The sequence below is a fragment of the Pan paniscus genome, chromosome 11 (assembly GCF_029289425.2).
Source record: "Pan paniscus chromosome 11, NHGRI_mPanPan1-v2.0_pri, whole genome shotgun sequence".
Lineage (NCBI taxonomy): Eukaryota > Metazoa > Chordata > Mammalia > Primates > Hominidae > Pan > Pan paniscus.
The window spans coordinates 105,803,566-105,830,839 of NC_073260.2; the positions used below are offsets into that span (position 1 = coordinate 105,803,566).

General features: G+C 41.3%; 1 protein-coding gene and 1 pseudogene across 3 annotated transcripts in view; one reads left to right on the top strand and one right to left on the bottom strand.

Annotated features, from left to right (window-relative positions):
- Positions 1-27,274, bottom strand: part of ADAMTSL1 (ADAMTS like 1) — a 1,021,291-nt gene that overhangs the window by 171,676 nt on the left and 822,341 nt on the right. For all 3 annotated transcript variants that reach the window (XM_034967210.2, XM_063594468.1, XM_003822608.5), the window contains one exon: positions 20,317-20,446. In XM_034967210.2, coding sequence (XP_034823101.1) covers positions 20,317-20,446 — 130 coding nt within the window. The remainder of the gene's footprint in view (positions 1-20,316; positions 20,447-27,274) is intronic.
- On the top strand, positions 23,417-24,008 carry LOC100974480 (ras-related protein Rap-1b-like; annotated as a pseudogene).

Below are 27,274 nucleotides of genomic sequence, written 5' to 3' on the forward strand. Positions count from 1 at the left end.
ATCAAATTGCAAGGAGGGTTGAGTTGAATGAGTTGAGATGGTGAGGGCAACACTGCTGGAAGAGGAAGGGCTTGAATCAGACCTTGACCTTGAAGTAGCAACCTGAAGAACACCCTACACAAGAAAAGCTGGAAGCAAATTCATAGATTCACAGAGGGGAAGATAGCCATGCAAAGGAGGATTAGAGGGACACATTCACAGGCTGACAGATGCTAAAGATTGCTGGCAGACCATCAGAAGATAGGAAGAGGCAAGGAAGGCCCCTACTCCTACAAGTTTTAGAAGGAGCATGGCCCTGTCCGTACTTTGATTTCAGACACTAGTCTTGGAATACATTTCTATTATTCTAACCCACCCAGTTTGTTTGTTATGGAAGCCCCAGCAGATTAATACACTCCCTTGAGTTAGTTCTTTTGAGTAGTTTTTAATCCATCTATTTACATTGCAAATAGAAATCTTTCTGGACATTTATATTCATGAGTTTTCTCCACAAGTGAAATGCCTGGGAAGGCCAGTCTTCATGTCAGGATCCACAGTTTTGATTCTATTAGCTTCTATAAGATTCTGCCTCCTCTTTCCTTTCATGATAATTGTCTTTGCAGTCTTACAGACTTTATTTTTAATTCTACCCATCTATTCAGCCACTCACATGTGTATGTGTACTCGTATTCATGCATTTACTTGCTGAAAATCTAGTATGTACTGAGAATTATGCTGAATGATTGGGACATAGAGATTTTCAAAATATTCTTGATTTTACGGGTTTTTAGAGACAACCATAAGATACTGTAACAAATGCTATTCATTTATTTATCCATTTAATTAGTATTTATTGAACACTTTTTGTGTGCCAGGCTTTATGTAAGGAGACAGAGTAGTAAATGAGTCAGACCTCTACCCTATTTCCTTGGGGCACAGAGTCTAGTCTATGAAGCAGATAAGTACAATCTAAGACAGAATCATAGATTGGGAGTTGAGAGGAATGAGGTAGTATCATCAATGGCTTCCTAAAATTGGTGATATCCAGACTGAGTCTTGACAGGTGAATAAGTGGTAGCCAGGCAAAGGCAGAAGTGAAAAGAAGGTATTCCAGGCAGAATGAGGTATAAGAATGCTTCCAATGAAGCCTTCAGGGAACTGGGACTTTGAAATTCCCATGCTCAGGACTAGAAAGAACATTGAGGCCGAGCGTGGTGACTCACACCTGTAATACTAGCACTTTGGGAGGCCAAGGTGGGCAGATCATCTGAGGTCAGGAGTTCGAGACCAGCCTGGCCAACATGGTGAAACCCTGTCTCTATTAAAAATACAAAAATGAGCTGGGCTTGGTGTTGTGTGCCTGTAATCCCAGCTACCTGGGAGGCCGAGGCAGGAGAATCGCTGGAACCGGGGAGGTGGAGGCTGCAATGAGCTGAGATTGCGCCATTGCACTGTAGCCTGGGTGACAGAGGGAGACTCCTCTCAAAAAAAAAAAAAAAGAAAGAAAAAAGAAAAAAGAAAGGAACATTGAGTAGAAAGCCTAGTAAATCCTTGGAAAACTCTAGTTCTTGCTCCTCTCTTCTCTCCTTGATATAATTATGTAGGGGTGGGTGGGGGTGGGGGAGACTGGGAAGCAGTGGTGCTTTGGGCAGCCAAACCCTTAATGACAAAGGTGACTTCAGCTCACTACAGTTCAAGCTCACAGCCTCATAGATTAGGCTTCTTGACCTCCCCTAATCCGCTGAGTGCTGGAATGGCCAGCAGGCTCTTTTCCTGTCTGTCCCGAGATTTGCCAGCCTTAGTGAGAAGTTTGGCAGGACACAGCACTGGGTGACATGGTGCTTCAAGTAGGCCCTCAACCCTGCTTAAGCAGACCATGAAACCAATTCAAGCCTGGCTTGGCAGAGGAATGCAAAAGATGAAGCCATTTCCCATGCAGAGATCTCGCTGTCTCTGTCTCAGGAGTTTGATATGTGAGAAGACAGGAGACGAAGCAGCTAGCTACTGATGCAGGGGTGATTAATTCCCTCAGGGCTGGGGAGACACACACACACACACACACACACACACACAGATAGTAGACATGTACACACATATACACACAGGCATTGATACACATGCACATGCGTGATACATACACATACACACCCCTGTGGGCAGTGCCTGCTGTTTGCACAGGCTTCCTATTCACACAGATGTTCTATTCACAGGATATGGGGAACAGCAGCCCCTGCACTTTCTAGCCCTAAAGGGTGTTGACGTGGGGAGTGAGAATGAGGCTTTCCACAAATGTTTTTATATATGACCACACAAAAGTGACCTAAACTGATTTTTCAAGTTAGGTTCAAAGATCTCTTCATGTAGAATGCATGTTTTACTCTTTGATGTTTTGTTATCTCAGGGCGAGTTAAGGGATTATTATCAGAATGAAGCCTGAATAAATTGAAACCCTCATATTAGGATTTATATTGGCTTATTAAATCCCTCATTTGTTTTTGATTATCCATGATTCTCATTTATTGCTAGGACTTTTATCCCTGGGACACTATTTTTAAACACACTTGGATCTGATAGAACTGATGAATTGGCCTAAATCCCTAAGTTGTATTTACTAAGTAGGAGACACGTGAGCATAATGTCAAGAACCAGACTGCCCCAGAACTTTGAATTTCAACATACCATCCACTTCCATCTGTGTTTTATGACCTTGGGAAAGTTACCCTTTTTGAATGCCAACTCATTTATCTATAAAATAAGGACGATAACAATAATTACAATAATAGCTTCCAGTAGTTATTGGGTGCTTGCTATGTGCTGGGTACTGCTGTAAGAAGTTCACATGTACTAATTCCTTTAATCCTCATGGCAACCCTAAGATATAGGTACTATTATTATACCATTTTATATATAGGGCAATTGAAGTAACTTGGCTGAGTTCACATAGCTAGTTGTAAGAGATCTAGGATTTGACGCTAAGTAGTCTCACTCCAGAGTTCTTAATTGTGTTTTTCCCTGCTAGCCTCTAGCTTGTACAGGTGTTGGAAACAAAATACCATGCGGTAGCTGCCATCATTATTATTGCTATCATTGTTGTTATAATATTTCTCATACACAAGAGAGAAAAATAGAAAGAATTGGTCTTTGGAGTTCCTTTTTGCTTATGCTTGGAATTACTGCTATTGCTATACCCAAGTTAGAGTAACTATTTTTCTATTTAATTTTGCTTGCCTCCCACATTTACAATATTTCATTGTTTTGCTTCATGCAGCCTCACATTCTGTAGGCCACAGAGAATTTTCTAGTGGCCCTCTGATCCTCAGAGCAGATTATCTATTTTTCCAGCTAGGAAAACAGAAACAGTGGGGGCAACTCAGCAATTAGATTCTGAATAAGAACACTGGATTACATACAAGTTGCAAAAAAACATGGAGAGTGTTTCTACCCCAAGCCACACGGAGGTCAGCTGAATTCCTATTTCTTGACTTTCATTCCTTTATACTAAATTACTAGAAAAATCCTCAAACTCTATGAATGCAACCATCTTCTTTCTTTCCCACTCTCGTTGTCTAGTTGACCCCTTACCCTCTACTCTTCACTCTCAAATAGCAAGGAATCCTTTTCTTATTGATGGCTACGCACATGTTTGAAAGCATAGAAGATTTTTACCTGGGGTAATTGCATTATCATACTCAATTCCTTTCCATAGTTTTAAAGACTAAGATATAGAGAAAACGCAAAACTTCTCACAGCACGGCTGTAAGAAAATCCTTTCTTATCCTAGTGAAAAATATATGATGTCTAGTGACCATCTGGGTCCCCTATTCTATCTCCTGAGTCCAGCTCTTAGTGCATTTTTAGCAACTGAAACACTCAAATATAGAATCTATTCTTAATTAACCAGGAACTCACATGAACGCTTAACATATATTAATTCATTTATCTGCACAAAACCCCTATGAGGTAGGTACTTTTAAAAATCTTTATCTTATAGATAAGCAAATGAGGACACAGAGGGGTTAAGTGACTTGCTCAAGGACACAGTAAGTGGTGGAGCCAGGATTTGAACTCAGGAAGTCTGGCTCTAGATACTACATTCCGAATCACTAAAGGAGCTCTTGGTTCTTCCAGTTTATGATAAACACTGAGCTCAAAATTGGAAAACATTACTTTTCAGGCTTTGAGCTTTGCCAGCCAGTGTCTATTTGGACAAGTTGCTTAATACATTTGCCTCTCTTTTCTCACAGATAAAATGAGAGAATTTAACTTAATTACATTCTGGGATTCTACAACCCTAGTCACTAAGGGAGACTCATTTGCCAAATTTTTAGATTCTAGACACATCTTTCAGCTAAACTTCTTACCACTCTGGCTTTTTGGAATATAAAGAATGAAGCCATATGATCTTTTGGTATCGATAGGACTAATAGTGCTAATAAAGCCTATTGGGAAGTGATGAGAGTTTGACATGCACCAAGTTCTTCATGTGACAATGATCCCTCAATCACTAGAAGTGAAGGAATCCCAAGGCCTCTTGAAGATCATGGACTCACTGGTGAAGTGATATGATCCATCCATATTATCTGGCATGGGCATGGGGCTCTGGAGTGGAAGTCTTCCTTGTACTTCACTTTTTTTTTTTTTTTTTTTTTTTGAGACAGAGTTTCACTCTTGTTGGGCAGGCTGGAGTGCAATGGTGTGATCTCAATTCACTGCAACCTCCACCTCCCGGGTTCAAGTGGTTCTCCTGCCTCAGCCTCCCGAGTAGCTGGGATTACAGGCATGTGCCATCACGCCCGGCTAATTTTTGTATTTTTAGTAGAGACAAGGTTTCTCCATGTTGGTCAGGCTGGTCTCAAACCTCTGACCTCAGGTGATCCACCTGCCTCGGCCTTCCAAAGTGCTGGGATTACAGGCGTGAGCCACCACGCCCGGCCTGTACTTCACCTTTTTAATTGGCCTTTCAGGCAGAGAGAGTTCTATGTGGACAAGTGGGCACATTTGATATTCAGAAAATACATCTATTTCAGATACTAGTCTGCTTACAGAGGAGGGTTTTGGGGCTCCCAAAATGTGGTAAGTAGCAAATAATTACACAGTTATGGAAATGGCATAAATGTTGGGGTAGGCTTCCATTTAAAGTTTACCTCTGCACAGAGAGACAATGGAAAGATAATTTTACACATTTGAGGATGAAACAATGTAGCAAGATATTTTCAAATATATCAGACTTCAACATTATTTTTGTATATGTTAAGAGAAAGGAATATAATCCATGGGACCACTTTCTACACACATACAAACACACAACTGCAGTAAGACCATGTGGGGTAAAAAGTAGTCTACCTCTTGCCAACCTTGTCATGCAGAGCTACCCTGCTGGAGGAGATAGGTATGCAAGGGTGAGCTGGAAAACAGCACTTTTTCTTTTCTAGATCAAGGGAGGGTCAATCCAGCCCACATGTGGTTTCACTTCACTCCACCATGGGTCAGTTATATTGTCAACTTCTATTAAGTTAAAGATAAAGTGCCTGACACTATCCATTTTCACATAAGGTGTTTCTAGGTGTGCCTGGGATGTGCCTTCCCAAGGCCTGTGGTAGTACCTAGCAGGTAACACAGAAAAAAGAAGAGAGAAATGGAAGCATTCCTGTCCCCCAAACTGTCATCTTACTGTCTCCCCTCACTTGCGAACAAATGGCCTACCATTTATGCTCCCTAACCCCCGAAAGCCACAGAGTCAAACTGGACAGTGGGGCGCATCTTGTGAGGGAGATCTGGCTCCAAAGCAGCCTCTACTTCATATTAGAATTTTGGCATCATTTTCTCATGAAAGCAACATTGATAAATAGTCTAGTTTTGGTGGCTTTACATCAACAAATGTCTTGTTTATATCAATTTCCTTCTGTGGTTTTCTACAGCATGATGATATTTAAAACTGTGCAAACTCTGTTCATCACATTCTCTGATTTTTGTTGGCATACTAGTCTAGGGTGGAAGTTGAGGCAGGAAAAGTATGGTAGAAGGAGGTGGGGGGTCTGTTGCCCACCTACACAGTTTTTCTTTTTTCTTTTTTTTTTTTTTTTAATTTGAGAGAATTTCCCCAGTAAGTGCATCAGTTACATAAGCTTTATGAGCCCAGGAGGTTGAGGCTGTAGTCAGCCATGATTACACCACTGCATTCCAGCCTGGACGACAGAGCAAGACCTTGTCTCAAAAAAAAAAAAAAAAAAAAAAAGAAAAGAAAAGAAAAGAAAAAAAGAATGCCATCTGATTTCTCAAAGAGCATCCTGAGCACATTCAGTAATGATCTACGGTGTCCTCCCATTTACACTTTTGACTCTGATAAAGGGATAACCCATGTTTGACATGTGGGGTTTTACTAATGCCAGAGTATACATTTCCTGACACTTTTACTCTTTAAACTTCAAAACAACTTGAATGTCCATTCCACATCTGAGAGGTCTCTGTAGCACTGCTGTTTCTCTGTGTTAAGCAAATCTTCCAATGACATCTGCACAATAAGCAAGCATTTTGAAGACTGATCAGATAGTGGGGCTCTGAAAACCAACCCTTTGAAATATCTCATGTGGCAAGGGATGAAGGGATGCCTTAAAACAAGAAATAAGGAGAGAGCAATAATTCAGTATCTTATACTTCTATAACACCTAGTTTCACGGAACTCAGAAAACTTTGCAAAACATTCTAACCCAAGAGTTCTTGAGTTTACTGCTGAGGGAGACGGCAAGTCATTGGGATTGCATGAACCATGTGGTCCTTCTGTCTTCCACAGTTTTTCACCATTGCCTGAAATGCAACATAAATACATTGCCCTGTCTTCTAGGTCTCTCTCTTGCATGTCCTGAGCCATGAGAGGTGTCTGAGGCAGCATGGTACCTTGGAGAACACATGAAAGCTATAGATAAATTGTGAGGCTTCAAGTTCCAGTGTTGTCCATAGGGACAGAGGTTTAATAAAAGTTAATTTGATCCATTTTTAACAGTTGGCATAATGATTATTGCATTATGTGGTTACAGGACAAAAATCTATCAGCTTCCTGGTCACTGAGAGTAACTAGAGATACTCTTACACAGTGGAATCAAGCAATTTTAGGCTTACCTGGAAGACTGAAAGGGGATGGAAGGCACAGCACAAAACTGCCCTGAGGTTTCTTGAAAAGCCTGGATTGGGACTCTGGGGGAATATCTAATTAGTATATCAATCACACGTGTGATTAGATTTTTAAGAAAAAATATTTTACCAGCTCTAAGAACAAGAGACTCAGCTCGTGGTTACCTTCTCAAGGTCACCTTCTCTAACCTGGATTAGGTGAATCCATCATCTCTGTGTTTCCATAAGACACTGGCTGATATCTCTAACATGACCGTTATGGCTCTGCCTTGTAACTATCTGTTTGTATACTGGTTTCCTAATAAGCTGTTAGTGCGTGGCCCAGGGTCTATGTCTTAGACTTTATTGTTTCTCCAGAACCTATGACACAGTAAGAATTTTATAAATGTTTGCTGAACTATGCTGGATTTTCTCTTAACCAGTAGAAAATGCCCACCCTCCCAAGGATTAGAGCAAATAGGAGGAGATAATGAAGGCTGGGCATTCTTGATCTAGACTGGGCAGTCCCTTTCCTCTATAACGGAGCCTGTCTTTTCTTCAGGAAAAAAGGTGAGAACACAGTTTTCTAAAGTACACACAGATCACCTACATCCTCCAATCAAGGACTGCTTCTTACAAAGATACGTAAAAATACCCTACAAAACCCAAAACTAATCTCTATTACCATTCATAGAGTACTTAGTATGAGCGAGGCACCGTGCTAAGTGCTTAACACACTTCTCACAACCACTCTTTGGGGTTAAAGAGGAAGAAACTGAAGCCCTGAGAAGTTCAACAACCTGCCCAAGGCCAAAGAGGTGGCACACTATATGAACTGGATTTTAACCCTGATTTACGGGACTTATAAGCCCATGCTCTCACAGCTGGAATAAAGGGATAGGAATCAGTCATTTACACCTTAGTGTGAATTAGTTTAGGTAGTTTTGTTTTCCTAATTCTTAGCTGAGTTGAACTGAATGAATGGGGGTGGGGGTGGTGGAGAGTGAGAAAGAGAGTTGAAAGAAGTGAGAAGACTGTACCCCGTACAAGTGACAGAGAAGGGTCAGCTGGGAATTTGGGTAGTCAAAAGGCAAGGTGACTGAGAATAAGTCTTCAGGGGAGAGAGGGAACAGGCACTAGGAAAGTTAGAAAGAGAGTAGCACAGAAAAGGAGGCAAGGACCCAGGTTTGCACTGGGGAAAGAGAAGAGAAGCGGGGTGGGGGGCAGAGAGAGAGAGTGAGCGAGTGAGTGTGTGTGTGGGGGTGGGTGGGTGGGGGGAGTGGTGGTGTCGGTAATTTACAACATGAACAAGCATCACCAAAGCATAAGCTAAGCCAGTGGCAGAACAAAGATACAAAGCTTCTTCCAGATCTATAAGCAAAGCACCTCTCTGCATGTCTTAGTATTTCTTTATATTTTTTTAAGGAAATGAGCTTTTTGCCTAATAACTCAGTGGTGGGGTTGAAGACATTCACTTTAGCTCTATTAGACTCCTCTTTTAGCATGCTTCATTTCCTATGTGTTGGGCTCTGCTCTGAGAAATCTGTACTCTAATGAATTTTTTACTCTGTCTTTCAAATGCTCACTTTCTCCAAGAGCCTAGTCCTACTTTTGGTAACTGAGAGTATAAGATGAAGGTTATCTGATAGAGATGAAGAAAGCAGACCTTGTTAACTTGTGAAGTTTACTAGGTTGTACGCTGCTATGAGACTAGAGTTGGTTCTTTACACTGCGGTCATTCCCACGGTTACAGCACGGTACCCAGGACAGTGTGAGAGACGGATGGGGTGATGGATGGATCTATAAACACAGTGATAGAGGGACAGACAGCCTCAGGTTCTCAGTAACTGCTTTGGAATTAAATATACCTTGTTCCAAGTTTGGACCTGCCACTGGCTAGTTACAAGATATCTCACTAAAGACTGTTTCCTCAGCTGTAAAGTTAGGATAGGAATGGAATCATTCTCATAAAATTGTGGGTAAGATTAATCAAAATAATGTATATAAAGTGATGGGCACTGTGCCATGCATATTGTAAGTGCTTAATAAATAGAAGCTATTAGGGAAGCCATACCTTGCTCAAAGATGACCTGTGAAGGTCAACAAGGATATGGGGACAAGATGCCCTGTGCCTTAACTCTACCATGATGTGGCTTTTCCTTTTTTCCTTCTTTTCTTTCCTTTACTCTCTTTGTTCCTTCTTTCCTTCCTCACTTTCTTCTTCTTCCCTCCCACAAACATTAGAGGAGACAACGCTAGGAATAACACAATTCATAGACGCTTCCTGATTTCTTCCTGCCTTATCCCAGGCCTTTCTGGCCATCGGGACACAGCAGCTCATTTCAGGATCACACCTCTTGTCAAAGGACCTTCCTCCCTTCAGTCATGTCACACAGGATATTAACTTTTTAATGTCCCTTTGGACTCTGTCTCCCCTGCTACCATTTTATCATCTCATTATGGTACTTACAAAACACACCTTATTGGATTAGGTGTCAACATTAAATGGAATGTCCCAACAAGTACTCCTTTTTCAGGACCCCATGATGACAAGCTGCCCTGCTTCCTGTTGTCTAACTGCCTAAGAGATCTGGTGAGGGCTGTACAGAAAGTTGGCTTGAAGCTAGGTTCTATCCATAGCTTCGCTTTACCCTGCCCCATATTAGTGGGTTAAGAAAATTTCAGAATAAACTCGGTGAGTATAAAATTATTATGAAGGTCTATATCATATGGTTTCCTGCATAGAAAACTAAGAGTGTTAGCAAATCCTTATTTATATCAGTGCCTGCTATATGAGGTAGGAACTAGCTGAGTGTTTTACATATGCGATCATCCTTACCAACCCTGCTCTGTGGTTGGGATAATTATCTTTGTTTTACAGATAAGGATAACTGAGTCTTAGAGAGGTAACATGGCCAGCTGATGTAGTTTGTCCTGCCCGAATATCATATGGAAATATAATCTCTAATATTGGAGGTGGGGCCTGGTGGGAGGTGGTTGGATGATAGGCGTGGCTTCTCATGAATGGTTTAGTATCATCCTCTTGGTACCATCCTCAAGATAGTGAGTTCTTGTGATATCTGGTCATTTAAAAGTATGTAGCACCTCCTCACTCTCCCTCTTGCTCCTGCTTTCACCATGTGAAGTAGTAGCCCATGCTACCCCTGCTCTGCCTTCCACTATGATTGGAAACTTCCTGAGGCCTCCCCAAAAACAGATGCTGCTATGCTTCCTGTACAGCCTGCAGAACTGTGAGCTAATTAAACCTCTTTTCTTTTTTCTTCCTTTTTTTTCTTTTTGAGTGGCATGACTGCATGGTGCACTCACGGCTCACTGCAGCCTTGACCTCCTGAGCTCAAGTGATCCTCCCACCTCGGTCTCTTGAGTAGCTGGGACAACAGGTGCATGCCACTATGGCCGGCTAATTTTTGTATTTTTTGTAGAGACAGGGTTTCACAATGTTGTCCAGGCTGGTCTCAAACTCCTGGGCTCAAGTGATCCTCCCACCTCAGTCTCCCAAAGTGCTGGGATTATAGACATGAGCCACTACACCCAGTGCCTCTTCTCTTTATAAATTACCTAGCCTTAGGTATTTGTTTATAGCAACGTGAGAACAGCCTAATATACCAGCCCATGCTACAGAGCAAGTGAGAAAGCCAACATCTGTCTGATCTTAAAACCCTATGATATTTCTTTTTTTCCAGGCAGTATCTCTACTCCTGGTGGGGAATATTTAGCTTTGACATTGCCAAGTCTCCTCTTGGTCTTGTCCTCCTGAAATTCCCCAATTCTTAAAAATTGCCAAGATTCCCCCATTGGGAAAAATCATATCTGGTAAAAAAGAAAAACCATGCTGAGATGACCATCAGCCATCTCTTCTAGAGGCATATATATGATCAAAATAAGTCACGGCTTGGTATTTAACAGCCTCACTAATAGTGGAGTAAGTGTCAAGCTCCAGGCAACTCGGGCAGAGGGCCCTTTCTACCTCTGTGAATCACATAGTAGCTCCTTTAGGCAGCCGAAAAGGTGTCTGTGTCTATCCACTCAGTGACCAGAGTCAATAGCAGTAAGTTACAGAGAAGACACCACTTTCAGCTGTTCCAGCATGCAGCCCACGGCCTGTGTCTGTGCGTGTCTAGGCCTCAAGGACAGTAACTCCCCATGTAAAAACTGAAGCCTCATGAGAAGGTAATGAGCATCTACAGGTCTGGGAGCTGTGTTAATGCAGTGACAATCATTCTTCCCTTAGGTTTCCTTGTGTCCCTGACATAAACACCTAAGTGCACTGCAGCCCTGGATAAAGATAACTAGATAAAATGAAGAAGAGAAAGGGAATGGAAAAGACATGAATGACGGAAGAATTCACTATGAAAAAGAAGGTAGCTGGCTGGGCTCTGCTTTGTGACAGATCTTTCTGCACCTGCAGCAGATAACCTAAGAACTGCCTAACCTTGGCTGGCGCCATGACAGGAATAATATTTTCACAAGTATGAACTGTTCCTGAACTGTATCTGCCAGATTACTGGATACAAATCAGAGCATTCTCTTTTTCACTCCCTCATTTTTATGTCACTTAAACATCTCTTTTTCTCTACCTCTTTCTCAAGTCCTTTTCCTACTTTGTTTTCCAAGTTTAAGGAACATAGTAATATAGCATATTTCTAACTATAAGGTCAACAGAAAAACTCTTCTCGTCAAATTGTTCATGAGGACTTCTGCTCAAAATTTCCAAAGAAGGCATCTTGTATACTTAGGAAGCAATAATCATCATTTCAAAGCATCAGCCAAATTATTGCCTGCTCTTAAATTGTTACCTTAGGACTTTGGAAACACTAGATTGTAAGGAAAGCGAAAAACTTAGAAAAAAAAAAGATTTATTTTGGGAAACTCCACTCTGCTACTGTTGATTGATTTGTAAGCTGGAAGGTTTTGAACTATAAAACTCCAATGTTTCATCACCATATCCACAGAAGAAAGTTATCTGCTGGTGATATTTCCTTTCTCATGGTGCTTATGAACAATGAGGTTGATAACTGGTACAGATACATCAACTCTTAGTGCAATGAAGAACTCAGGAGGCTTAAGATAATAAGTGTCTTAAGAAGAGCAGCACTTAAGGCATCCAAGATTTAGAAAATAGAGTGACCCCTCCAGGACCATTCCCAAACTCTGGCTTTGGCTGCTGCAGGGAACAAAGTGGGTCTTGTTCATTACTGTATCTCCCACACAATGCTTGGCACAATGCAGGCATTCAATAGACATTTGTTCAATGGAGACTGAAGGAAGAGAAATTCTAGTTATCTTAAAGGGCAGCGTAACATTATAAATGGACGGATGCAGGATATTTGTATTCCTTTACACATAAACAAACACCATTAAGGCATTATAAAAACATTCAGCATTTCAATGTTGAGCCATCCTTGCTGCCTGAATGCTTTCACCTACATTTTTCTTATGGCCATGTAGGTCTTGCTCCCTGTAGACTTCTCGTGGCTCTTTATAGTTAAAGCCAGTTCCTGTTTTGTAACTAATAGAGGTGCTTTGTCTTTGGAACTTAAATTTGACTCAAGGTATTTTTCTGATTAGAATTTTTCCTTCTTTGTTGAAAAGCTTCAATTCTGTGGATAATTATCAATACCTTCAAAGAATCACAGAATATTAGAGCTGGAAAGGCCGCCAGGGATCAGATAGCTGCAACACTCATGACGCCCTGACACCCTTCCTTGGGGCTGTATCCTCCTCCTGCCAGGTGGCTAGGCCAAGTCAACATGCACTGGGTTGATCATAGGAGCAAACACAATGTGGACATACCTGGGATAGGAGGGCATTAATTTTTCAATGAAAAAATGTTATGGTCCAGATCACACAGAGCACACTATTTATTTTTGACTCTACATGAGAAAAAGGAAACGTGCCTACAGTAAAAGCTAACCACCATTTTCAGAGTTTAGCTTTCTTGGATGAGCAGCCAGACTCATCTTTCTCTAAGCAAATCTGACGGTTCCACACCCCTGGCTAATATCCTTCAATGGCTCTTCAGTGCCCATAGGACATAAAGTCTAAACAACTTAACTTGGCACACTGGACTCTCCTGGATCTGGCCTCCGTCCACTCTCTAACACTGGCTTCCACTTTTTGTCCTTCATTTTGTGCTCATGGTTTTCCTTCTGCCTGCAACATCTTCCTTCTTCATTTGGATAACTCCTACTTATGCCTTACCATTCAGCATAGGCATTGCCTCCTCCAGGAAGCCTTCTCTCAGCCTCAAGCTTCCACCGAACTCCATGCTTGCCCTATTCATAAAGTTACTATTTTTAAATCTTCTTCATCTATTAACTGGTAACTCCTTTAGGACAGGGTTTTGTCTTCTCATTATCCGTGACAACCAAATACAAGCAGACACAAAGATGCTTGTTATGTGTGTGTGTGTGTGTTTTTTTCTCTGAATTGGGATGCAAAAACACTCTCTGCTTTAATATTTGTGCAGAAAGTTAACGTTAACCAACGGTCTATATAAAGACATTTCCCAGAGTCTAGGCAGAATTATGTGGTCTAAAGTGCTGTCCGATCACATAGATGTTAAGAAACCAGAAAAGCTTCCCTCTCAGGATGTAATTGCATGGATTTTCCTAATGCTGATGTTTCTGTCTCTTTAGAATGAGTCATATCATATATGCTTTCAGGTGACATGATGAGAAGGTAGATCTAACCCCTTGATTTTTACCTCAAACTCATGCAGCAACTAAATACATGCATGCAAGGCAGTTGTCCTATTTATTTATTTATTTATTTATTTATTTATTTATTTTTGAGACAGAGTCTCACTCTGTTGCCCAGGCTGGAGTGCAATGGCATGATCTTGGCTCACTGTAACTTCCTCCTCCTGGGTTCAAGCGGCTCTCCTACCTCAGCGTCCCGAGTAGCTGGGGTTACAGGGGCACGCCACCACACCTGACCAATTTTTGCATTTTTAGTAGAGACGGGTTTTTGCCACGTTGGCCAGGCTGGTCTCGAACTCCTGATCTCAGATGATCCACCCACCTCGGCCTCCCAAAATGCTGGGATTACAGGCGTGAGCCACTGTGCCCAGCCGCAAAGTGATATCATCAAAGCTCATTTCTCACAGATTCAAGATTGATGTAACAGGTGATGTAAAGATATTCCTTTCCATGGTCACACATGCTCACACATGGAAAAGAATATCTAGGAAAAATGAACATTTTAGCCCTGAGGCAAATAAACATATAACCTTTACCCTTGTTGATGTCAAAATGCTGCTGGGGACATTTGTGATCACTGGGCCAATACAGTCCCACTAGAGAAACAAAAGAGACTCCCACTGGCCCAGTCAGGCCCAACTATTAAGGAACAGGCTATGGCAGATTCCTATCCATCAATGGAAGAAAACAGAGAGACAGTGTAAGTACATCTGAATTTACCAAGGGGGATGACAGTAGTAACAGCATTAACTCTTCAAAGGCGCCTGGATATGGACTCAATTTCTGTGGATGCCAGTGAGCTCTGGTGTACTTTTGCTTTAAGCACTTAAAAGTTAGTGTGGACAGAGCCAAAAGGCAGCGTATGGAAATTTAGGAGTACAGCAGAAGATAAACCAATATTTCAAGAGCATGTTGAAACAGTAACCTTTAAAACAAGTTGTCAGAGGGGAAGAGCCTGCAAAGCTTTGAAAGCTCCATCAAATAAATTAAAATATGATTGTGTTAAAAGGCAGCACCTTCTGCTCTAGCCATTGTAAGCTAATATAAAAGAAAATTGGAAATTGGAAATCATTTGCTGCTAGTATACATGGATTTTGTTAGTGTATAACAAAATAGGCATTCTGAAGTATGCTTTTAAAGAGAAGACTCTGTGACCTTTCAGACGTGTTTCTTAACTCTCTCCTTTCAAACAGGGATTCTCAAGCTGCGTTTATAGCTCTTGCTGGTTCTAAGAACCATCCTAGGTCTGAGAAAAGAGACTGGGGCTGGGGCAGGGGGAGGGCAGAAACCAAGTACTGTTCCTGGAATTATGAGCTTTTTCTCCCTTCCCTGTTTATCTATTCTGTACCACTCAGCTGTTCTCTGTTGCACAGAAATAAAAGTTTAGTTTAAAAAGTATGTTAGAACAAAGCTGCAGAAATTGCTTGGAATTTCCTTCATTTTCAGCATCTGGCTTTCATTGCTTACTTAATTCCCCTCCTCCACATACGTTTACCAAATCTTTTCAACACACACTGGCCAGGCTATCAAATGCTATAATTAATAACAGTCATACACTTTTTTTTTTTTAAAGGTAGTACTTTCTGCTTTTCCTTGGGCTGCTCATGTCATTGCTATTGTAAACCAGGGAGATAGTTGCTAAAGCTTATTTTTTTTTTTTTGGAGACAGGGTCTCACTCTGTTACTCAGGCAATAGTGTAGTGGTGTGATCACAGCTCACTGCAGCCTTGACATCCCTGGGTTCAGTGATCCTCCCATTCTTGCCTCCCAAGTAGCTATGACTACAGGCACCCCCCTCAACCAACACACACCCAGCTAATTTTTGTATTTTTTATAGAGATAGGGTTTTGCCATGTTGTCCAGGCTGGTCTTGAACTCCCGATCTTAAGCAATCCATCTGCCTTGGCCTCCCAAAGTACTGGGATTACAGGTGTGAGCCACCATGCCCAGACTAAAGCTTAATTATTAAGACTTTAGTTAAATAAAAACATCTAATAAAATTTAAGTCCTGAATTTTTAAAAATCACGTTTTCTTTTAAACTAGAAGTACTAGTTTGAAAATGAAAAGAAAGGAGAAGATAATGAATTTTTTTGAGTTCCTACTATGTTCCTATTTCAGAGATGAGAAAATTGAGGATTCAAAAGGTGTATGGCCTCTTGAAGGTCAGATAGCTGAAAGTGACAGAGTAGGTCTAAATCAATGTGCTGGTTCTTTTATTTTGGTGTCTCAGGGATGTAAAAGATTTTTAGTGCATAATATTAAATGACAAAATCAAGTTTCCCAACAATATACAAAATAAAATCCCATTTACAAAGGGAAAAAGCTTTATCTATTTGTATATCTTCTTATATGTATATAAATTCATAGAAAACTATCTGGAAGTGTATGTAGCAAAGCATTAACAATGGTTATCTCTGGGTATAAGAAGGAACTAGAACTGAAGAAGATGGTGGTGATAAGGGAAGGTATACCTTTCTTTTTTTTTATTCTGCTGTGCTTGAGTTTTAAAGAATGAGAATATTCATGTATTCCTTGTATAATTATAACACAGAAAACCTCCTTATTAGGAATAGGAGGCTGATTTCTTTTTTAATGACTGATCTTAGGTCCTTTTTGGGTATTTCTCCCTCGAGCTGGTTTCACCACTGAAGGACTGGGTGGATGATATGGCTTTTAGACACACAAATTACTCATTAACTTTGATGGAAAATTCTCATTGGCAGCTCACAAGCAAAAATGGTCCTAACTTCTTATGGTTAATCTTAGGCAAAGTTGTGAAGGGATTAACATCTGTCTTCCATATACTACTTTCCATCTTTCCCGACAATCAAACTCCTCCCTGGGTAATGCCTATAACTTACTTAACCTCCATCTGTCCCTCTCTTTTCTATTAAAGCTTGTCCTTGTATCCTTACTTGGGGGATACTTTGCCATACATACATGATAACATAAAAGGTTCAATCCTGGCCGGGCACGGTGGCTCACGCCTGTAATCCCAGCACTTTGGGAGGCCGAGGTGGGCAGATCACGAGGTCAGGAGATCGAGACCATCCTAGCTAACATGGTGAAACCCCGTCCCTACTAAAAATACAAAATATTAGCCAGGCGTGGTGGTGGGCGCCTGTAGTTCCAGCTACTTGGGAGGCTGAAGCAGGAGAATGGTGTAAACCCGGGAGGTGGAGCTTGCAGTGAGCTGAGATCTCGACACTGCACTCCAGCCTGGGCAACAGAGCGAGACTCTGTCTCAAAAGAAAAAAAAAAGGTTCAATCCTGAGGCTATTTATGTTTTAAGTTGGCATTTAAATCCTTAAGCTTAAGGAAAGGATCAACAGCATCCGGAAGGTTGGAGAGAAGGGATAAGGAGGATGCAGAGGAGGGAAAGCACTGAGGTCTTCCCAGCTGTCATTGATAATATGGTCCAAACATTGCTACCTATAAATTTGGCCCTGGTCCTTCATACTCATTTATATAATAAACACTTAATAATCATCTGCTATGTGTCAAACATTATACTAGGTGTCAGAAATATAGAAAGGAGGATTCAGACACAAAGCTGATAGCAAGAACTCTAAAATCTAGTACTCTTCTACCAGAAAATGACTATTTTTAAAAAGAGTTCTAAAAAATGTAGGCACTACATGCACACAAACACACAAATTGGAACAGTCAGAATACCTCCAGCTTGAGAAGACATCTTCCTATTGTGAATAACCAGGTATGAGGATGTATTTGCCTAAACCTGGTGAAAGTTAGACATGTGCTTCTGAAACAATCCCTGCCATGACACAGAGTCAAGAGAAGCCAAGTTGAATCTTAGAAAGCCTGGCTAAGCAGATTGGACTTGCCCTCTAGGGCCTTTGGTATTCTCCATGTGATCTGATAATTCTGACTACATACAAGAAAAAAAGTGGCTTCCTAACTGGTGTTCAGTGGGACTAACAACTGCCTGGGAAAGCCATTTATCTTAACCAGGGGGTGACCTCTCAGAGACAAAGGCCCAGTGACTAAGACTTGAAATGTCATTTTGTTATGTCCCACTGAAAATGCTATGGTATTTTTTTAAACACATGCATAGCAGCACAGACCAAGACCCCAAAGGACATGGTCTAGAAACTTGCATCCCATCAGAAGACACACAAAAATGTACAGGGAACGCTGAACCATGTGGAGTAAGAATTGTGAATTAAAGACCTAAATTGCTCCCAACAGAACAGAGGTTGTGGGTTGTGTGGGAAAACAACACACTATTATGCTCCTACCAAACACATTTTATTTTCTGTATACATTGAACACCAGGAGAAGGGAAGGAGAGATTTTTCTCCGACATCAGAGTGAGATATTCCACAGGAAAGGCACCTCTATACAATTATCATTTTTAGGGGGAAAATCTGTTTTGACTCTTGGATGAGATTAGGCCATTATACTTTGGTCCCCTTTATTGTTGCAATTAGCAACCTTCTACAAATGTTTAAATGTGTATGGTCGACCCAAGAAACTCCTGGCTGTGCCCAGTGAGAGGTCTTGCGCCTGTTGGCTTGACAGTTGGCTGGTGGGAAATCAGAGAATTGAGTTTATCTGGAGCAAATGCGACAACATTAAGCTCAACAACTGTTCTTGTCTGTGAGTCAACAAAAGGGTCACAGGATAACCTAACCTTTTGTAACTTAAACATAGTTAGTACTTTGAGAATGAGAAGTAACATCTCATGTCCTATTCGTTTTGGTGCTCAAAGAAGGGTTTAGGGACCACGAGTCCCAGCAGTTTTAAGCAAGTCCCAGGCACTGACTCCTCGGCACTGCCTCAGCATTTGGGTGTTGTTACAACACGGGAATGTGGTTAGAAAGACCCTTTTGCATGTTTTTCAAATAATGGCAAATAAGCAGAACAGAAATTACAGGAATGATTAGCACACAGCAGCAGGAGTAGCTGTTTAATGCTTCTGCCTACAAAATAAAGAATCATGGGACATGTGAGCAAGTCATGGGACCTCAGATCATCAGGTACAACCAGTTCACTTTGCAGATGTGGAAACACAAAGGGCAGACACCTCGCCCTAGGCCACAGAGCTAGTTGGTGACAGCAGGATGGGAAGCCAGGCCTCTTGGTTGCCTAACAAAGAACGTTGCAGGCATTCCATGCTGAGTCGATACTGCTTCTTCCTAGATGACAGGACTGTAGTCAAATAGAAAAGTTGGTGCCCTTTGCCCACGCATTTAGGCTCAACAACTAGAGAGCTGCGAAGTTAGGACAGAAATGTGGAACCAGGTGGGGCAGGGATAGAAAACGAGGTTACTCAGGATTTCATGTACAGGACCTGACTTTGACTCTATCTTGTTGACTGCTGTTCTCATGGGTGGGGTGCTTCTCCAAAGCAGTGGCTGACTGATTTTATGGTTGCCTTGGAGAATATAGCATGAGTTGCCCTCTTAACTTCTGTATTTGAAGAGGGGAATGCCCTGGTCCACCATTCAGATCATCATACAGAGCAACTCTGGTGACTAGCAGGAGGAGTGTCACCATGGGATGTGCCTCCATGTGATTGGAGGAGGACTATGATCTGTACCCTCCAAGTCCCAAAGAAAGGAATCTAGCCAGCTGGGAAATAATACAAGCAGTGCATCATCGTGACCAGAAAACTATTGTTAATGCCTGACAGCAATACAGGTATTAACTACTTCTTACATGACACACTTTGCAGAAAGAGAAAAACTATCATTCAAAATCAGCATTCCCCCTTTTATCTAGGATCTGACCCTATTCAGCAACATTTCTTCATTCCATCAGCAGTTTTGAAAGTCTGGATTTGGTTCTTAAACGTCTCCCTTCCAAACCCATAGATGAGATTTGCTCAAAAAGAAGTATCTAGAAGGCAAGTTTCTCAAGACACCATAAAATTGTAGGGACTGAAGCAGTGATTGGATTGATTAATTCAATCAAGGCTGTGACTCAATGTTGGCTAATAATGAGACCCAGGCAGGGCTGAACAATGAAATGCTCTAATTGATTTTACGCATGTGGAATGACACACACACCCCCAGAGCATGCTACAATGAATCTGCATGCTGTGTGCATATAGATTTCACAGTGGATCAATTATACCACCCAGTTGCTTCAGGCCCTTATATTCTGCAATTCACAGACCAGTTCATTACTATGGTGTGAGTGCTTAGGACACAGGCTAAAAGGTGGCAGAGCCCATGAAGTCTGTGGTCACCTCATGTTCCCTTTAGGGGAAAGCAACTGCGTGGCACACACGCATACCAGCCATGCCACAGGCTCAAGTGAATGCACGGTATCTTCCAGATTCTGGCATGACCATTGATTGGGCTAGAATTCCAAAGCCCTGGTTTCAATTAAACTTAAGTGGATTTGACTAAAAGTTTGAACTGATGCTAATTGGTTTTCAAAACACTGAGTAACAAATAAGTGTTACAGTCTTGCCCACTGAAAGATGCGCCCAGTTCTGTACGTGCCCCTGGACAGAAGGGCAGGCCACACATCCCTTACCTTGCTGGGCAGGGATCCAAATTGCAGGATTTCAGGAGCTGTGGGGGCCGGCGGCTGGTCACGCACAGGTTCTCCTCAGCAGGCTCCCGAGTCTGTTTGTTCAAGCAGCTCACCACAGCCTCCTGGACACCTGTGTACAAATCACACGGTCAGGCCAGAGTGCAAAGTGGGTGTGTGTGTGGGGGGTGATGAAGTGTAGACAAGGCAGCTGGTGGGAGGTCCCTGTGTTCTGTAGGACTCTCGCTGCATGTCAGAGATGGCAGTTTAAAGCCCAGGACTGCCAATCTTGTCAAGCATCACTTGAGCTGGGAGAAAGTATTCATAAGCTTGTTGCCTCTGTGAGCATGCTCCTTGAGGAGGGCAACTCCCCCACAGAAGAGAGGCTGCTACCTAGACTCTTGAAATGCTTAAAAAAATGCCACGAGGCTAATGCCGCCAATGCTGGAACGTGATACTTCAATGAACAAGGAGCACAGGGTGGCAAAAAAGGGGCCCAAAACCTTCACATCTTATATTTTAATTGAAAGGAGATTGTTGTATTTGGAAGGGAGGCCCAAGGCCATGTTTTATATCCACAATTCTGTAAACTGCTGGGCTCTAGAGGTCTTGAATCTAGGACTCCAGTCTTTGCTGTTTGCCTTCTGATTCTGGTTCATTTCTTTTGTGACCTAGGGCAGCCTTGGAAGTTGGAACAAAGAAAGAGAATAAGATGCATAATAACCACAGCCGTGGAAAACAACCTTCCCACTGACACCCGCAGGCCCTGACTCAGAGCTAGTGAAACAGGAGTTTGAGCAGTGACTGGCACAAGGTTACTGGGAAGTTCTCCAAGGTGGTCTGCAGGGCCCTTGGGGAGACACTTATTTTTATTTTATTTTAAAATTTTTTTTCAAGACAGAATCTTGCCCAGGCTGGAGTGTAGTGGCACGATCTCAGCTCACTGCAACCTCTGCCTTCCGGGTTCAAGCGATTCTCCTGCCTCAGCCTCCCGAGTAGCTGGGATTACAGGCGTGTGCCACCATGGCCGGCTAATTTTTGTATTCTTAGTAGAGATGGGGTTTCACCATGCTGGTCAGTCTGTCTCGAACTCCTGACCTCAAGTGATCTGCCCACCTCGGCTTCCAAAAGTGCTGGGATTACAGGCGTGAGCCATTGTACCTGGTCCCCTTGTGGAGACATTTAAATGAGCAATGTAATGACCAGACATTTCATTTTGATGCCCAGTCATAATAACAATAGCTAACATATACAGGATGCCCATTATTAACCAGGTACCAATGCTAAGAGCTTGGCATGCATCATTCAGTCCTCTCAACAACTGCACGAAGTAAGCACTATCTTTATTCCCATTTAACAGATAAGAAAACAGGCTGGGAAGGGTGAAAAGACCTGCTTAAGTTCATACAGTTGTAAATGGTAAAGCTGAGGATGGCTGTGCCCTTAGTACTGACTGATAGACTTAATATTTAAAAATATTAAGAGGCTGTCATATCTACTTCCCTGGAGATCTTTAGGAATAATCTAGACATTTGTCTGGAATCATTTCAGCAGAGCTCAGTGTGAGTGAAGAGGCAAGACAGGACATTCTCACTAATTTGCCTTCAGACATACATAGCTGTGTATATAAAGATACTTACATTTAAAGATACCTATCTATAGCTGGACATTTATATATAGTTATAGTAGAGTCTGGGACTATCCATGTAATTAGCAATATACATAAATACACATATATTGCCTTGCTTTATTTTCTGCATTGCTTCATCAGATACTACCTAGTATAGTACAGTTGACCCATCATGCTGCTCTCCTCCCACGTATGCTGTGTTTCTCCAAGAAGTCATCAGCTCAATCATCAGCTAATACTTCCTAGGTTGATGTGACATTGATCTAGTCCACTTAGGAAGGCCATCATTTAAAAAGTGACTCAACTGGAGTCCAAATCACCTTTCTTCTTTGCAAGTCTGAGAAATTAAACATTTTTAAAAAAAATGAACCACAAAGCCAGGCACAGTGGCTCATGCCTGTAATCCCAACACTTTGGGAGGCCAGGGTGGATGGATGACCTGAAGTCAGGAGTTCGAGACCAGCCTGGCCAAAATGGTGAAATCCCCTCTCTACTAAAAGTACAAAATTAGCCAGCTATGGTGGTGCACACCTGTAATCCCAGCTACTTGGGAAACTGAGGTAGGAGAATTGCTGAAACCTGGGAGGTGAAGGTTGCAGGGAGATGAAGGTTGCAGTGAGCTGAGATCACACCACTGTACTCCAGCCTGGGTGAGAAAAGCAAAACTCCGTCTCAAAAATAAATTACTAAAAATAAAAATAAAAAAAGAATCACAATATTTACCGTGTGGCTGTGATGGTATCTTTACATTTTCTTTTTTCTAAATTGTTTATGAGCTTCAAAATTTAATTTAAATATATCATGGCCAGTTCAAGGTGGAGCATTTGAGATTTCTATTAGACATTCAAATTATTCCGTCATATTCTGTAATGCTGACTGCAGGGTGTTCTCTTGGTTGTAGATGGGATGAGCCATTTGAAATTCATGGTATGATGACACAGCCAAACACATCATAAGAAACAGTTGATATAATCACTGATACTTCCCACTGGAATAGTCTAGTATTATTAAGGTAGTGATGAGAAGTCACTGGATGTAGCTTTCTATCCCATACAGAATCTAGAGCTGTGGTTATCTTAGAAATTAAATTTTTAACTCATTTACCTGTTTGGTAGTATTCAAGAGATTCTAAATGAGACTCTAAAATAAAACATATTTTGCCTTTATTCAGCTGTTGAAAACCTTATGAAATTGGGTCAACGGTCCTGAGGCAGGAAGTGACCGTGGGCTTGTCACATGCTTTACTTGAAAGTGACTGGATCAGGTGTGTGTGTGAAGGTGTGTAAGTGATGTGACCTGTGTTTCCACTTTGTGAACTCCTTCTTGATAGAACTTAGGCCCTTCTGGACAATGCCAAACCTCGCCCAGAGTCAGGTGTGTAAACCAGCTGGAGCGGCGGCGGCAGCGGCAGGACTGCTGTAGTGCCGAGAGTAGCAACCCGGAGGGAGTGACACTGGCTGCGGGAACCCGGTGACAGCGTGAGAGGTACTAGGTTTCGACAAGTTTGCATCATGCATGAGTATAAGCTAGTCATTCTTGGCCCAGGAGGCGTTGGAAAGTCTGCTTTGAATGTACAATTTGTTCAAGGAATTTTTGTTGAAAAATATGTCCTATGATAGAAGATTCTTATAGAAAGCAAGTTGAAGTAGAGCACAACAGTGTATGCTTGCAATCTTGGATACTGCAGGAACGGAACAATGTATAGCAAGGAGGGATTTGTACATGAGAAATGGACAAGGCTTTGCATTAGTTTATTCCATCACAGCACAGTCCACATTTAATGATTTGCAAGACTTGAGAGAACAGATTCTTTGAGTTAAAGACACTGATGATGTTCCAAAGATTCTTGTTGGTAATAAGTATGACTTGGAAGATGAAAGAGCTATAGGGAAGGAACAAGGTCAAAAATCTAGCAAGACAATGGAACAACTGTGCATTCTTAGATTCTTCTACAAAATCCAAAATAAATGTTAATGAGATCGTTTATGACCTAGTGCGGCAGATTAACAGAAAAACTCCAGTGCCTGGGAAGGCTCCCAAAAAGTCATCATGTCAGCTGCTTTAATGTACTAAGTGCATTGCAGCTCTGAGTCAGCTCTGAAGAACTGTTGTCCAATTCAATAGTGTCAGCATTCCAACTTTGTTAAACCTACCAGCATCTTAAATGGACTTTCCTGTGGTGGTACCCTTTAAGAGCATATGAAAGCTACTATAGCAGTTTGCACATTCTAATCACTTTCCAGTATCACAAGAGAGATTTTTACTTATATAATAGTCCTAGAGTATGCAGCTGGTAAAAGCAGAGACTACATCCAGTATTACTGCTAAGAGACATTCTTCATCCACCCATGTTGTACATGTATGAAAATGGTGTACTGTGTACTCTAACCCTGACTCATACTTTGTATTGGAGAGTACAATAATGTAAATCCTAAAAGCACCACTATTTTACCATAATAAAAGAAAGTCCAAAGAGCTCTTATGTAGACTACTCTAGATAACTTTGCTTCTTTGACACTTGTAGCTTATTGTAATTTTTTTAAAGACATTTAAGGTGATTATTATTGTAGAAAATAAGTGCTCTAATTAATACAGCTATATAGTTTTTAAAAATTTTTCAAAAACCTATGGAGACAGTGATCTTGTCTTTAAAATATGATAGTCCTTTCAGTATAATGCCTTAAATAGATTGCCTTTAATATCTGTTGGGAAGGAAATGCCCAGACTTTTCAAATTTAAAAAAAATTTTTTTAAATTTTTTATTTTATTTTATTTATCATTATTATTATTATACTTCAAGTTTTAGGGTACATGTGCACAATGTGCAGGTTAGTTACATATGTATACATGTGCCATGCTGGTGCGCTGCACCCACTAACTCATCATCTAGCATTAGGTATATCTCCCAATGCTATCCCTCCCCCATCCCCCCACCCCACAACAGTCCCCAGAGTGTGATGTTCCCCTTCCTGTGTCCATGTGTTCTCATTGTTCAATTCCCACCTAGAAGTGAGAATATGTGGTTTGTTTTTTGTTCTTGTGATAGTTTACTGAGAATGATGATTTCCAATTTCATCCATGTCCCCACAAAGGACATGAGCTCATCATTTTTTATGGCTGCATAGTATTCCATGTTGTATATGTGCCACATTTTCTTAATCCAGTCTATCATTGTTGGACATTTGGGTTGGTTCCAAGTCTTTGCTATTGTGAATAATGCTGCAATAAACATACGTGTGCATGTGTCTTTATAGCAGCATGATTTATAGTCCTTTGGGTATATACCCAGTAATGGGATGGCTGGGTCAAATGGTATTTCTAGTTCTAGATCCCTGAGGAATCGCCACACTGACTTCCACAATTGTTGAACTAGTTTACAGTCCTACCAACAGTGTAAAAGTGTTCCTATTTCTCCACATCCTCTCCAGCACCTGTTGTTTCCTGACTTTTTAATGATTGCCATTCTAACTGGTGTGAGATGGTATCTCATTGTGGTTTTGATTTGCATTTCTCTGATGGCCAGTGATGATGAGCATTTTTTCGTGTGTTTTTTGGCTGCATAAATGTCTTCTTTTGAGAAGTGTCTGTTCATGTCCTTCGCCCACTTTTTGATGGGGTTGTTTGTTTCTTTCATGTAAATTTGTTTGAGTTCATTGTAGATTCTGGATATTAGGCCTTTGTCAGATGAGTAGGTTGCGAAAATTTTCTCCCATTTTGTAGGTTGCCTGTTCACTCTGATGGTAGTTTCTTTTGCTGTGCAGAAGCTCTTTAGTTTAATTAGATCCCATTTGTCAATTTTGGCTTTTGTTGCCATTGCTTTTGGTGTTTTAGACATGAAGTCCTTGCCCATGCCTATGTCCTGAATGGTAATGCCTAGGTTTTCTTCTAGGGTTTTTATGGTTTTAGGTCTAACGTTTAAGTCTTTAATCTATCTTGAATTGATTTTTGTGTAAGGTGTAAGGAAGGGAACCAGTTTCAGCTTTCTACATATGGCTAGCCAGTTTTCCCAGCACCATTTATTAAATAGGGAATCCTTTCCCCATTGCTTGTTTTACTCAGGTTTGTCAAAGATCAGATAGTTGTAGATGAGCGGCGTTATTTCAGAGTACTCTGTTCTGTTCCATTGATCTATATCGCTGTTTTGGTACCAGTACCATGCTGTTTTGGTTACTGTAGCCTTGTAGTATGGTTTGAAGTCAGGTAGTGTGATGCCTCCAGCTTTGTTCTTTTGGCTTAGGATTGACTTGGTGATGTGGGCTCTTTTTTGGTTCCATATGAACTTTAAAGTAGTTTTTTCCAATTCTGTGAATAAAGTCATTGGTAGCTTGATGGGGATGGCATTGAATCTGTAAATTACCTTGGGCAGTATGGCCATTTTCACGATATTGATTCTTCCTACCCATGAACATGGAATGTTCTTCCATTTGTTTGTATCCTCTTTTATTTCCTTGAGCAGTGGTTTGTAGTTCTCCTTGAAGAGGTCCTCCACATCCCTTGTAAGTTGGATTCCTAGGTATTTTATCCTCTTTGAAGCAATTGTGAATGGGAGTTCACTCATGATTTGGCTCTCTGTTTGTCTGTTGTTGGTGTATAAGAATGCTTGTGATTTTTGTACATTGATTTTGTATCCTGAGACTTTGCTGAAGTTGCTTATCAGCTTAAGGAGATTTTGGGCTGAGACAATGGGGTTTTCTAGATATACAATCATGTCATCTGAAAACAGGGATAATTTGACTTCCTCTTTTCCTAATTGAATACCCTTATTTCCTTCTCCTGCCAAATTGCCCTGGCCAGAACTCCCAACACTATGTTGAATAGGAGTAGTGAGAGAGGGCATCCCTGTCTTGTGCCACTTTTCAAAGGGAATGCTTCCAGTTTTTGCCCAGTTAGTATGATATTGGCTGTGGGTTTGTCATAGATAGCTCTTATTATTTTGAAATACGTCCCATCAATACCTAATTATTGAGAGTTTTTAGCATGAAGTGTTTTTGAATTTTGTCAAAGGCCTTTTCTGCATCTATTGAGATAATCATGTGGTTTTTGTCTTTGTTTATATGCTGGATTACATTTATTTATTTGCATATATTGAACCAGCCTTGCATCCCAGGGATGAAGCCCACTTGATCACAGTGGATAAGCTTTTTGATGTGCTGCTGGATTTGGTTTGCCAGTATTTTATTGAGGATTTTTGCATCAATGTTCATCAAGGATATTGGTCTAAAATTCTCTTTTTTGGTTGTTTCTCTGCCTGGCTTTGGTATCAGGATGATGCTGGCGTCATCAGATGAGTTAGGGAGGATTCCCTCTTTTTCTATTGATTGGAATAGTTTC